The 12423-nt window shown below is 45.2% G+C and overlaps 1 protein-coding gene across 1 annotated transcript in view; it reads right to left on the bottom strand.

Annotated features, from left to right (window-relative positions):
* Positions 1-12423, bottom strand: part of LOC130388105 (RNA-binding Raly-like protein) — a 35684-nt gene that overhangs the window by 988 nt on the left and 22273 nt on the right. Inside the window, exons 3-8 of the mRNA XM_056597441.1 lie at positions 5673-5748; positions 5028-5075; positions 3681-3836; positions 2974-3089; positions 1710-1867; positions 888-925 (exon numbers count right to left, since the gene is read on the bottom strand). Coding sequence (XP_056453416.1) covers positions 893-925; positions 1710-1867; positions 2974-3089; positions 3681-3836; positions 5028-5075; positions 5673-5748 — 587 coding nt within the window. The 3' untranslated portion in view covers positions 888-892. The remainder of the gene's footprint in view (positions 1-887; positions 926-1709; positions 1868-2973; positions 3090-3680; positions 3837-5027; positions 5076-5672; positions 5749-12423) is intronic.

The following is a 12423-nucleotide window of genomic DNA, read 5'->3' on the forward strand; positions in this document are numbered from 1 at the left end:
ACCCCGCCGAACGAAAGCAGTAAAAATATGTAACATGGTCCAGAATATTAACCAGCTGGTCCAGGGGGTGCATCAAGCAGAATTGATTGAGTTGGACAGGGTTAGTAATCGTGTAAAACAAGCACAAAACAAGTTGGCCTCTTAATCTCCATCCAGTTTAACAAAACCAGGTAATTTGGTTTTGTTAAACTGATTGATTGCATCATGTTTGCAATCAATCATCACCTACAGCAGAGCTGAATTAATAAATAAATACAAAATCCCATATCGGGCCCTTGAGGACAAATGGGAAATAAAGGGCAGGTCGTGTCAGACAAAGTCGATCACATTGATATTGGTTTTTCTGAAGAGAGAAAAAGGAGAACAAAGATGAATTGAGGGACATCTAAACGTCGCTTGATGGGAATGGAGGGAGGGCGCTGAAGAGCCCGTCTTAGTGGCGGCTCAGACAGTCATCAGAGATAACTGCCAGAGCGCTGCCTTCTCTCTCTTGTCTCTCACGCCCAGAGACCGGGAGAACGACAGGACCATTTACAAGACGAGAGTGGAGGATAAAACTGGAACATCATGGTAATAGGTGGATTGGGACTTAACTTGAAAGCTGGGGGAAATGAAGTGGTAATATTTCACTTACATCGAGGGCCATTCGTTTTCTCCCATACTATCAGGTTACTCTCAAACTAGTCTCACAATCAGACTTTAGATTTATATCTAAAGTCTAAGCGAAGCTGAAATCTTGGTGAATGGATTAGCATCAGATCCAATTTTACGCTCAAACACACAAAACAAAGTATGACTGATTTTTGGATGTTTTGTTATTTCCACAAAGGAAAAAATACAGAGTGCACATTGTACTTAGCTTTTTGTATATGGCATGTAATTCTCACCCGGTTCAGTTGTCTATGTCCGATACTTGATTCTCTATCTGCAAAAAGTACAAAGAAAGAAAAGAGTAACAGGAGTTACCTTAGCTCATGCTAGGAAAACATAAAGCCTGTCAAACAGTTATAACAATAAAAAAGAAAATCCAATTGATACAAATTAAATGAACAAACCCAATCATTTTGATTTCTTTGATAAGCAGTTACCACTGAACATTAACCACAAGAACGTCATTTACAAATACTGCAAACTTGAGCCCTAAACTTTAACTACTTCTGTGAACTGTGCTAGTAATGCTCTGCTGCCCTTAATGTGAACATAAACAGCCCCTCATTGTGCCCAACTGAAACACACATGCACACACACACACACACACACACACACACACACACACACACACACACACACACACACACACACACACACACACACACACACACACACACACACACACACACACACACACACACACACACACACACACACACAAGAAACACACACTGACCACAGCTGTGCTCGGTCTGCTCCTAACTGTTTGGGAGATGGCCTCCCTGCAACCCATCCCATCTAGACCACATTTGTTAAAATGTGGTCTGGGGCAGATATTGTCTACACATAGGGTGTGGGCTACTATGTTTCAGTCATGCAGAAGGCTGGATGGGGTGGACCTATGTCACTGACCCTGGCCGTCACTATATCTGTGAAAAGTAACGGAGAAAAATATTGACTAAAACTACCGCTCACACACACACACACACGCACACGAACACACATGCACATGAACACACGCACACACATACATGCAGATGCCCTCACGCTCCATTCACCATGTCGCTGGGAGCGCCGTCCTCGTATTCGTCCTCGCCGCCGTCCGTCATCTCCCCCGCCTCCACCTCGCCCGCCCCTTCCCCTTCCTCCTCGCCGGATTGGTCGTGCGGGTCGCCGCGGAGACCGTGGTACGCCTTCCCCTGCTTCCTCTGCGTCTCTGCAGGAGGAGGGAGAGGGTGCCAGGCGCATGGTTCAGATAATAATAATAATAAAAATAAACTTTATTTGTATAGCATCTTTCATACACAGATTGCAGCTCAATGTGCTTTACATTTTAAAAGATTCAACACAATCGGGAACATTTAACACAACACTAAAAGAAAAATCTAAAAAATAATAAGAATTACCCAACCCGTCCTCTGTTGCTAAAAGCTCTCATATATAGGTGTTAGATCTTTTTTAAAGAAGGCACACGGTCGCTTTGCTCTGTAACTGCTCACAAGAAGTCCAATAGTGTCCCAATGCAACCCAGCGTCGTGCTTGCAGCCTTTCGTGGCAGGAGGGTTTAGAGTAGATCCAATGCGGGTGAAAAAAAGGATCTGAAACGCATGATGTAAGCCTGACCTACGCTGACTGACTACACTGTGCGGCTGTGCTGCAGGGCCTGGCAAGGTACGACCCCGGGTTTAATGGCCGATGGAACAAAAGTACATGAGACAGAGAAAGATTGAGGGATGGAGAGATGAATAGATACTGGAGAAGAGAATAACTGTAGTGCATGTGAGAAGAGAAGCAGGGAGAGAGAGAGCGGGGTTGGAGAGAGAAAGAGAAAGAAAGGGAGGGGAAGAATAAGCAAGGAACAGCCAATTTTGACTTTCGGAACAAGGTGACCTCAATTTCCAATATAGCAGAATGGAATGGAACGATCAATGGATATTTTACTTTGACAACGAGAGCCCTTCCTGTCAGATACAGGACTACACAAAGCACTTCCTCTTTGTCTCCCGAGTTCCCTGCCAGACAGAAATCACTTCAGCACAATCAAACAGCCCCTCTCCAACCCCACGTCTGTTTGCAAACTTTTTTCTTTCTTTGAATTTATTTTCCGGGCTGCTTTTTTATTGCTTTTATGGAAAGGACAGTGAAGAGAGCAGGGAAAGCGGGTTGGGGAAGAGAGGTAATGAAATGTAGCATTCTGGTATATTATCTACATGTTTAGCGTACTAGTGGGTTCAGCCACCAAACCTATACTGTATATCTCTATGTATATATATATATATAGATATAGATATATAGATATGTATATGCATAATAAAATCTTACCAGCATCCCCATGATGTTGTCGCTCAAATCTTTCCAGCCTCCCCAGCAGAGAGTCTATTTTGGTCTTGATCTGGGACAGTTCCTTCTTGATGGTCAGGAGCTGGTCTGTTTTCACTGTGACAAGACACAGTCACATGTGATTAAACAGTGGCCCGTATTAATGTGTACACGGAAAAAAAGTAGCTCAGACCAAATCACAACAACTGTCTCTTAGCCACAATTACGCGGATGCTCAAAGTGAGTAATAGCAAAAACAAGCACTGCTTTTGCAGAACATAACACGTTGGTAATTGTTTATTGCATTCATCTGCATATAATGTGCATCCTGTGAGCTGTGTTTGAAGTCGGCCCTTGAGAGGGTTGTGGGACAGTGAAAACATGGAGGGTGTGAAGGGATTCATTATTAATGAGTGTTGTTTGTTATTTATTCATCGGATTAACTAACGCCGCAAATGTATTATACCCAGGCTGACATTACATTGGTAAACATGTCAACATTAATTTACAGGTATTATTATTATAATCATTATTATTATTATAATCAATTACATAGCAGGCAGGTGATGGGACATAATTGCAACCGACCAATCATCCACTTAAATTAATTGGAAAAAATGGAAACAAGAGACAGAAGCAGGCAGAGGAAAGGACACCTACGCTTAGGAGAGGTCACCGAGGACTCGGTGTGGAGTGCTCTGGCGGTGGCGTTGGAGGAGGCGGAGGAGGAGCTGGAGGAGGTGGAAGAGGTCCTGACCGGGAAGGAGGACTTGGCCCTGCGTATGGACGGGACCACCACCCGGGAGCGCTTGACCGGCATCACGGCCCGCGTGGGCCCCCCCCCCCGGCCGTGGTACTCAAACAGCCTGGGGGGACGTGGGGTTTCAGGGTCAGCTTCTGGACAGACTCTGAATTCTTGGCCCCTTCCCAAAATGTTTGTCATCATTTTTGCCAAAGTATTTCTCGTCGTTTTTCATGTTTCTCTAACGGCCCTTTACGCTGTCATCGGTTCTTTCTTTGCTCAAACACATCTTGAACAAAGTGTGAACGAACTTCAAGCTGTGATTAAAACAGTAATGTCATGTATGACTGTTGAGGCTGGAAAGCATGACCACAAGCTATTTCCCTGAGCTGCCTCTTTACCAAGTAAACACATTGATCCAATATACAACGGTATTTAATGTTATGTAATGTAACGTAATGTTGTTAATGTCATTTGCAAATTAACCCTTGATCTGTCGACTGTTATCGTTTTGGTTGGGTGTTGCGTGACACTCTATGATCTCAAGTTCAATCTTCAGAATAAAGAGTTCAGAGGAGGAAAGGTGTGGTAATCTTGGCTGGATGAGCGCTTTGAGCAGAGCGAAGCACATCTTTGTAATTTGGTCTTTCACGAGCCAATGCTTCCCATCCAGCCTGCTGCTGATTCTTATTCTCGGGGCGAACGCAAGACGCTCTTAAAAGGCACTCGATAGACATGCTTACAAAAATCTGTCTGGGATCTGGATCCATACAAACAAGTATCGAGTAAAAGGCATGCTCACCCAATAATAAGAGCAACCTGTTTCCCAGAGTCTCACAAAGCGCCCATAATGACGATAATACCCCGACTCTAAATCATTACACTTCTGGGAGGCACTGCATCGAGAGCAAGTAAACAAACAGATGAAAATGTCAGAAGGAGGAGGGATCATCGCAGGCCCTAACGGCACAAATGACCAGTCAGGGGACCCATCATCAGGCTACCAGGGCTCGTCTATGCGGATAAAAGCATCATTAGCGAGCCCAGTGGAAATGAATAAAAATTACCTCCTGAAATGGCATTCATTATGCCCTGCGTAATGCCCTAACTTTGCCTCAGATGAAATTCTGCCGTTCCCCTGAAAGAATTAGATAACAAAAATGTTGCTTTTATTTATTGCTCCGTCCCTGTTGATGTACAAAGGGGGAGGGGGGGGGCGACGGTGTGATGTATAAACTGAAGGACATAGTATCTCCAGGAGGAGATGGAAGTGTAAAGGGTTTAGCAGACATCGGATTGTTTATTTCCTACACACCTGCTGTAGAAATCGTCTCTGTAGTAATCGTAGTCGAATTCGTAGCCGCTGTGGAGAGAGACACAAAATGCAATTTATTTGTTTTATTTTATTTATTAACCAGACAAACCGAACACGCCGCGGGACTGAACACAATTTCAAAGTTTTCAATATTTATTCACTTTTTTAATATACACCCGGTCTCTTAGGCATCACATATTCACATTCAGATAAATGCCCGATGCTAGCTCCCTTAGATACATCTGTGACTTGTTTTATTGATGATATATCTAGACAATTCCGGCTAGATTTGAAAGCACTTCTTCTGAGTTGCAACCGTATAGCGGATGTCATTTTGATTTTAAAACCTAGTGGAAAGTGTCATGCGCTGTCTTCCCTGCATGAACGGACCAGTCCCTTGGACACGTCTGAGAAAACAACATCAGACAAGTGTGCGGTAAAAAAGCGATTGTTTGCGTGTGGTTTCACTGTCAGAAACTCGGTCAATGGTAAAATGTGAATTTGTAACGGTGTGGAAACAATTTGTTGACTTCCTTGGTGAGAATTGTACTGCATTTCAGTGTGTCTTCAGTGGAAACCGCACACAAAGGGAAGGTTTCATGCGCTGTATAGCATTAACCAGGGCCGGTGTGGCCCCCCACTCACCTGTAGAGAGAGGAGAGGGGCCGTTTGGAGCCGATCTTGGGCCTGTAAGGTTTGGGCTCCCCAGCCATGTTTATATCTGTGAAGAAGAAGAAGAAAAAGAAGTAGAAGAAGAAGAAGGAGAAAAAGAAGAAGGAGAAGAAGGAGAAGAAGGAGAAGAAGGAGAAGAAGAAGAAGAAGAAGAAGAAGAAGAAGAAGAAGAAGAAGAAGAAGAAGAAGAAGAAGAAGAAGAAGAAGAAGAAGAAGAAGAAGAAGAAGAAGAAGAAGAAGAAGAAGAAGAAGAAGAACTTAGAAGCTACAAGAAGATTTGTGTGTGGTTTATGATACATCAAACCAACCGTGAACGCAGATTCACACTCTCGGTTAGACACGGGCACGGACACACACGCAAACACACACACTGCCAACCACCGCTATCCCTAACTAGTAAGAAAGGCACACGAGTACATTTCCATATTAAAAGAGGTGGAGGCAACTGTGCGAAACAAAAAGTCCTTGGACTACAGCTATGTGGAAACCAAGGCAACAGCTTCCAGGAGGATCAATTATTTTTATGTTCGGCTGAAGGAAAAGGGCAGGGCCGTACACTAATGAGCCGGAACCTAATTGATAGCAGAGTAACACATAAAGAGATGATGAACACATAACAATATATCATACTAGTTCCAGGATCTAATACTAGCAGAACTGTATTGTTTTCTGTCAGTTCCAGCACCTGTTCATCTGTCTTCTGTTGGCCTGCTTGTCGCTACCTCCTCAAACCTTTCTGTCTTCTGTGTTTTGTGAGTGCTTGTTTCCTTCTAATTGAGTGCCTGGCTTGACGTGCATCTGTTCAACCACTCAAACACTTTCGCTAGGGTCTGTGTTTTGTTCCCTGTGTGTGTGTGTCTTTTGTCGCCTGTCCTCATCCCCAGTAAGCTGTGTTCTGTTTGAGCCTATGTCTGTCTAGTGTACGCACAATTACCCATGCCTCCTGTCTACCTTTTTGTGGAAGAGACTTATAAATATGTAAAAAAAAAAAAAAAAAGGATTTACAACAACTCCCACTTGGCGAGTCTTTAAGCCTGCGCTTGGATCTTTTTCTTGCGGCCTGTGCAGACTGGAATATTGATACGTTCAACGCCTCACTTTCATGCATTTGGAAGTCACTTTGGCAAAGGTGTCTGTAGAACGGATATATTTAAAACTTTATCAAAAGGATCATCTTTCGATCTATTGTTTTCCGATCAATGGAGAAAAGAGCCAATTTCCATGGGGTAATTATATCTATAATTGTTGATCAATATCAATTACCGCATTCAAACAAGAAAGCAAAAATCCAAGGTGAGCGATGAAAGAAATGAAAACCTAATCTTTATTACTAACACGGCATTCTGTCGACAACGTGCTGAGTCACTGTCAGGTGATGAAGCCCCCCCTTACACCGCCCCCCCGCTAATAAAACACAACCATCAATTAAATGCTTTTCAGAGCGGGCGGCCAGCTGTCTATCCCAGGGTCATCTGCACGCGCTCCCCCGCGGCCCCAGCCCTCTCCTCTCTGAGCGGGGTGGAAGAAGCCCCTTCCGCCTGCCAAGACGCTACAAGATGCTATCGCTGTCTCCCAGGCTGCCGTCTGCCCACACACAGCACCCCTCCGGACTCGGCGCAATCAGCCTTTAGTGCTGCTCAAGGTCACCCGCCATCACACAAACAGTCCGTCCGTCCGTCCGTCCGTCCGTCCCCCCCCCCGAAAGAAAAAGAAATGAAGAAAATAAACTGTCATACACAACCAAACATGTTGACACTCCGGCTCGAAACATCGACCCTAACACATAAAAACACACACACTCGCTTATTTCCATGCACACACACACACACACAAACATCCAAGCACACAAACACAAACACAAACACGCACACTCAAGTAAGACTCCAGGCCAATAGATGAGTCACTCTTCAGGTCCTTCCAAAAGAACGCAGCAGCAATGTCACAGCAGTGCTGGTAAACACTTTTTCTGCCACGAGCAACAGTCTCTTTGTAGCCATGTACCTGCTGGTCCTCCCAGAGACATTTCATGTTTTTCATATCCCTTTTTTCCGTGTGAAAGGGAATACGGGTGTAACAGGGCAGGGGCTGCCGAGAAAGGTGGGTAGAACGTGACTCAGACACTATTACACCTGCCGCTGCCCTCCTCTGGTTCCCAGTAGTGGAGCTTTCTAATGAGATGTGTGGTTTTAAAACACCATACACGGTAGACGCGCTGTAGACACACTGGCCAATGATTGATTACAGCCATTATACTAACCACGACCCAGAAACACCACCCAACCATATGTAGTCATGTGCATTTGTGAAATGTGTGTGTATGAAATGCATGAATATGTGTATGTCGATGTGTGTGCATGTGTGTGCAGTGTGTGTGTGTCTGCCTGTGCCCATTGGATGTCTGTGTAGATGTGTCTCTGTGTCTGCGTGTGGAGGGTGCATGTGTGAGTGTATGTGCGTGTTTGTCTGTGCTAGTTTGTTGATGAATGTGTGTGACTGTGCATGTGTGACTGTGCATGTGTGTTTCTGTGCATGCGTGTCCCTTGTATGCGAGTGGGATTCAGTGTGCGTTCGGTGCGTGCACAATGCCTAAAAAACACAGGAAGTAAGAGTGAGCGTTGCTAAGCAATGGCCACTTAAAACATGATGGATACTGTACATAATATACAGAGGCGCAGGGAGTGAGCAAGCAAACACTAAAAGAAAAGTTACTTTTTACACGCGGGCTCATAAAGGGCCACTGCAGCACGGCAGCATTAGAGAGCCACACGGCTGCAGACTGTACTACGCACAGGATAATTCTGAGGCAAATCAAAGAAGAAGAGAAGCCAGCCTTGGGACCAGAGAATTACTTTGCCGCTGAAGCTGAGGGAGATAAACATAAAGTGCCACATGGTGAAGGTTGTTGGCGTTTTTTATTTTGGTTAGACATCTGCGTGTTTTTCCATATACAGCCGAGCCCAGAGTTGCAGTATTTCATTACATAGTGTGTACATAGTGTATTTTCCTCCCGGAAAGTTCCCAGGTTATGCAAATCTCCCTTTTTCAACAGAAAGATATTCTTGAACATCGTTGTTTATCAGTTGAGATTGTTGGTATATCATCCATCCACATTTGCTGTTCTTTTAGTTGTTGCTCGTCGTTTCATATCTGCCATGGTTATATACTATTAAGTAAGTACGCTTTAATGCAAAGCGATTTACAGTGACACCACTCATGATTACACTGCATAAAACGTTGAATGTATGTGTGTGATGTTGTATGCCCGCCTATATAGGAAGTCATACATCATACATATACATTAAAAGGGCTTAGTGATTAAAATGCAAACACTGTAATTCTTACTTTAGGATCTGCGCAAAATAAAAATGATCAGGCTGCAAAAAACTGCAACAATTTTCTTGTGGTTTAGTACTCCTCACTGCTGAGGACAAAGGAGGAGAGTGGGACCTCGTCTTCGCCCTCTGAGGGGTGAAATAATGAATAGCAGGGCTAGAAAGACACTGGGGAGTAAGCAACGAGCTGCTGTTGTGTGCCTTGGATATGGCTGAGCCAAACAACTTTTTTATCCCGGCAAACACGACAGCCTTGGGACCCGCAACTCACATTTTGGCTTCATTCATATTCATGAGAAAATAATGTGTGCATGTTCATCTGAATATGCATATAAATGTACACATGCCCTGATATTGGTGCCGTGATATACTAAAAACCTAATTGCCGTGTTTGCAAAACAAAATCTTAATTTTCCCACATGGCGTCCAACGCTGGCTGCATTTGGTCATCAATACTACGTGCCTTATCGGGGCTCGTGTCATTAAACCAACAGCCCACAAATCTCATTAGAGCACTCTGTCAAAAACGCTAGCAAACAGGGCAATTTTTTTTTTTTTTTACATATTATCAGGGTCATAAAGTGGTGATAAATGTGGTTCAGGGGAAAGTCACTCTAGTGACTAGGGTGTGTGTGGTGATTCCCAGTCTTAGGTACTGGGTTTGATCCCCTAATGTCCACAACCCACTACCTGGAGGTAAGATGCCTAGCCCAACTACATTACTTTATCCTTGTGTCTGAATTCACTGTAAGTTGCTTTGGATACAATTAAATCGTGATTGACTAAATAGTAACTCCATGTATTACTGTGAGAAAAATTATACAAATAATGATTAATTCTTACTTCAAATTTAAAATAGCAGTGATCAAGTGTGGTGACGAAAAGCTCTTACAATGTTCCTCAAGAAGAGCGACTGTGGATTGAGTGCGCTCCTTAACCTCTCCTAATGACTTCATTGTGCCGTCGTCCATTAGCCACATTAGCCTGGGAGCAAACATGGCAGAAGCACAGCAGTCAGGTGGGCTAAGTGACACACTGTGAATAGGCAATGGGCCAAGAAAGCCCCCTAGGGAGAGAGAGAGAGAGAGAGAGAGAGAGAGAGAGAGAGAGAGAGAGAGAGAGAGAGAGAGAGAGAGAGAGAGAGAGAGAGAGAGAGAGAGAGAGAGAGAGAGAGAGAGAGAGAGAGAGAGAGAGAGAGAGAGAGAGAGAGAGAGAGAGAGAGAGAGAGAGAGAGAGAGAGAGAGAGAGAGAGAGAGAGAGAGAGAGAGAGAGAGAGAGACTGATGAACACATCAGCCTCATTGACCAAAGAATAACCATCATCTTGGCCTGGCTGTGGCTGGTCTGGAGACGGGAAAGCACACTTTTCCTGGCCACTATTATTAAAACATACCCAGGCAGGCGCCCCACACAAACGCTAATATCTATGCAAGACAGCGGTCACACACTTTGTAGCCTCCCTCCCGTTCCCCGGGATCTGTCAGGAATGACAGGACTAATCCCCAATCTGTGCTCAAGGACACACAACGCTTCCTCTTTTTATTACACCTGAGAGTGTGGTTCCTCAGCCGTCGCGGCTGACAGGCTGATGGAGCGTGAACGTGTGTGTGTGTGTTTGTGTGTCTGTGTGTGTGTCTTGTGTGTCTTTGTGAGTAGGTGTAATTTGCGCATTAGTTCAGTCTCCTGTATTGATTCACACATTGTTGTTGCTTGTTGCGCGCAGGCACGAGACAAGGAAGCGGAGAGTGTGCACGTACGCACGCACGCCCGCGCACACACACACACACATTTGTTTTTACTCTAAAAAACAATATACTGTATGTCTACTTCTGGATGATCATCAGGACAACTATTTATGTTTCCAATTACACACACACACACACACACACACAAGTAGAGGCACAGGCAAGTAGGCACATCACACGAAGCCACAAACCCACACAGCCACAAGTCCACATCCACAAGCACACAAACCCACACACACAGACACACACACACAAACCCACACACACAGACACACACACACACACAAGCAGAGGCACAGGCAGGTACGCACAAAACAGAAAGCCACAAACCCCAGAACACACATATCCCCAAAAACCACACAATCACACACACAACCACCCCCTTCACACACACACAACCGCACAGACCCACAGACACACAAACAGACAAACAGAGACAGACCGACAGCACTTTATGTCCTGAGATACTCCAATGGGAGAAGCTGCTGGGGGCTCTAATAATTCTTATTACGGAGGAGGGAGCAGGGAGGATTAACAGAGCCCCTGTATGCCTTCTGCTTAATGAATTCCCTGTACTTTACACGTCCGGCCTTTTAAGGGAAGCCGTTGCCTGGCGCGGGGAGCAGTTTGGCAGCGTCTCTCCGAGATCGTGAGCGTCTAATAAAGGGCTTTTATTAGTCCCGCTGAGCTATATAGCACTTTGAGAAGGACCCCGGTGTGACTTTGCTGCTGCGGCTCGACGTTGTGTTAAGTGCAACAACACAACAGCGAGCATGCACCAAGGTGACCGGTTTGGGGCTTTGCATGCTAACACACACACACACACACACACGCTCTCACACACACACACACGCGCGCGCGCACACCCTCACAGACGCACGCAAACCCTCCCACACACTCTCACACGCACACACACGACTCCACACACACACACCCTCACACACACTCCCACACAAACGCTCATATCTCACACAAGCACGCACGCACGAACACATGCCCTCACGCTCGCACGCACATATGCACACACACAGTCATGTACATTTTAGGCTTTTTTTTCACAAATTTCAAATTTCATGCGAGGCGCTCAATCTAATGCACATGCAACATATAATGACCACACGTAGGCTTGGACAATGACTATTGTGCTTTCCATCACAAACCCCCCCATGACACTTTCATTTAAAAACAAAATGTGAATGTGGGTGTGTGTGTGTCTGTGTGTGTGTGTGGGGGGGGGGGGGGGGGGGGGTCCCTGAGATGATGTAACCATGTGACTTCCGAGTGCAATGCTCTGCAACTGTCGAACCCCCTCGACCCCTCCCTCAACGCCCCCCCCCCACAACGCGATACACCGGTAACCATCAGAGATGTTTTGCATCATATGACCGAAGGAGGAGTTCGGCTGGTTTGCTGTTACCCTCTTCTTCACGGCTTTACATTCATGTAGTTGTACAACGACCAATGACAAAGGAGAGAAGAAGTGTAGCGGGACAAGGCAGCAATTCAAAATGATGCTGATGCCTTGCTCAAGGGACTTGTAGGCGTAGCAGAAGGTTGGGACGGAGGAGGCATGTTGTTTGTTGGTCGCACATATACTTTTGGTTTTTATCCTCTGCCCTCATGCCTACAGTCCAATTGATTTCATTGG

The sequence above is a fragment of the Gadus chalcogrammus genome, chromosome 8 (assembly GCF_026213295.1).
Source record: "Gadus chalcogrammus isolate NIFS_2021 chromosome 8, NIFS_Gcha_1.0, whole genome shotgun sequence".
Classification (NCBI taxonomy): domain Eukaryota; kingdom Metazoa; phylum Chordata; class Actinopteri; order Gadiformes; family Gadidae; genus Gadus; species Gadus chalcogrammus.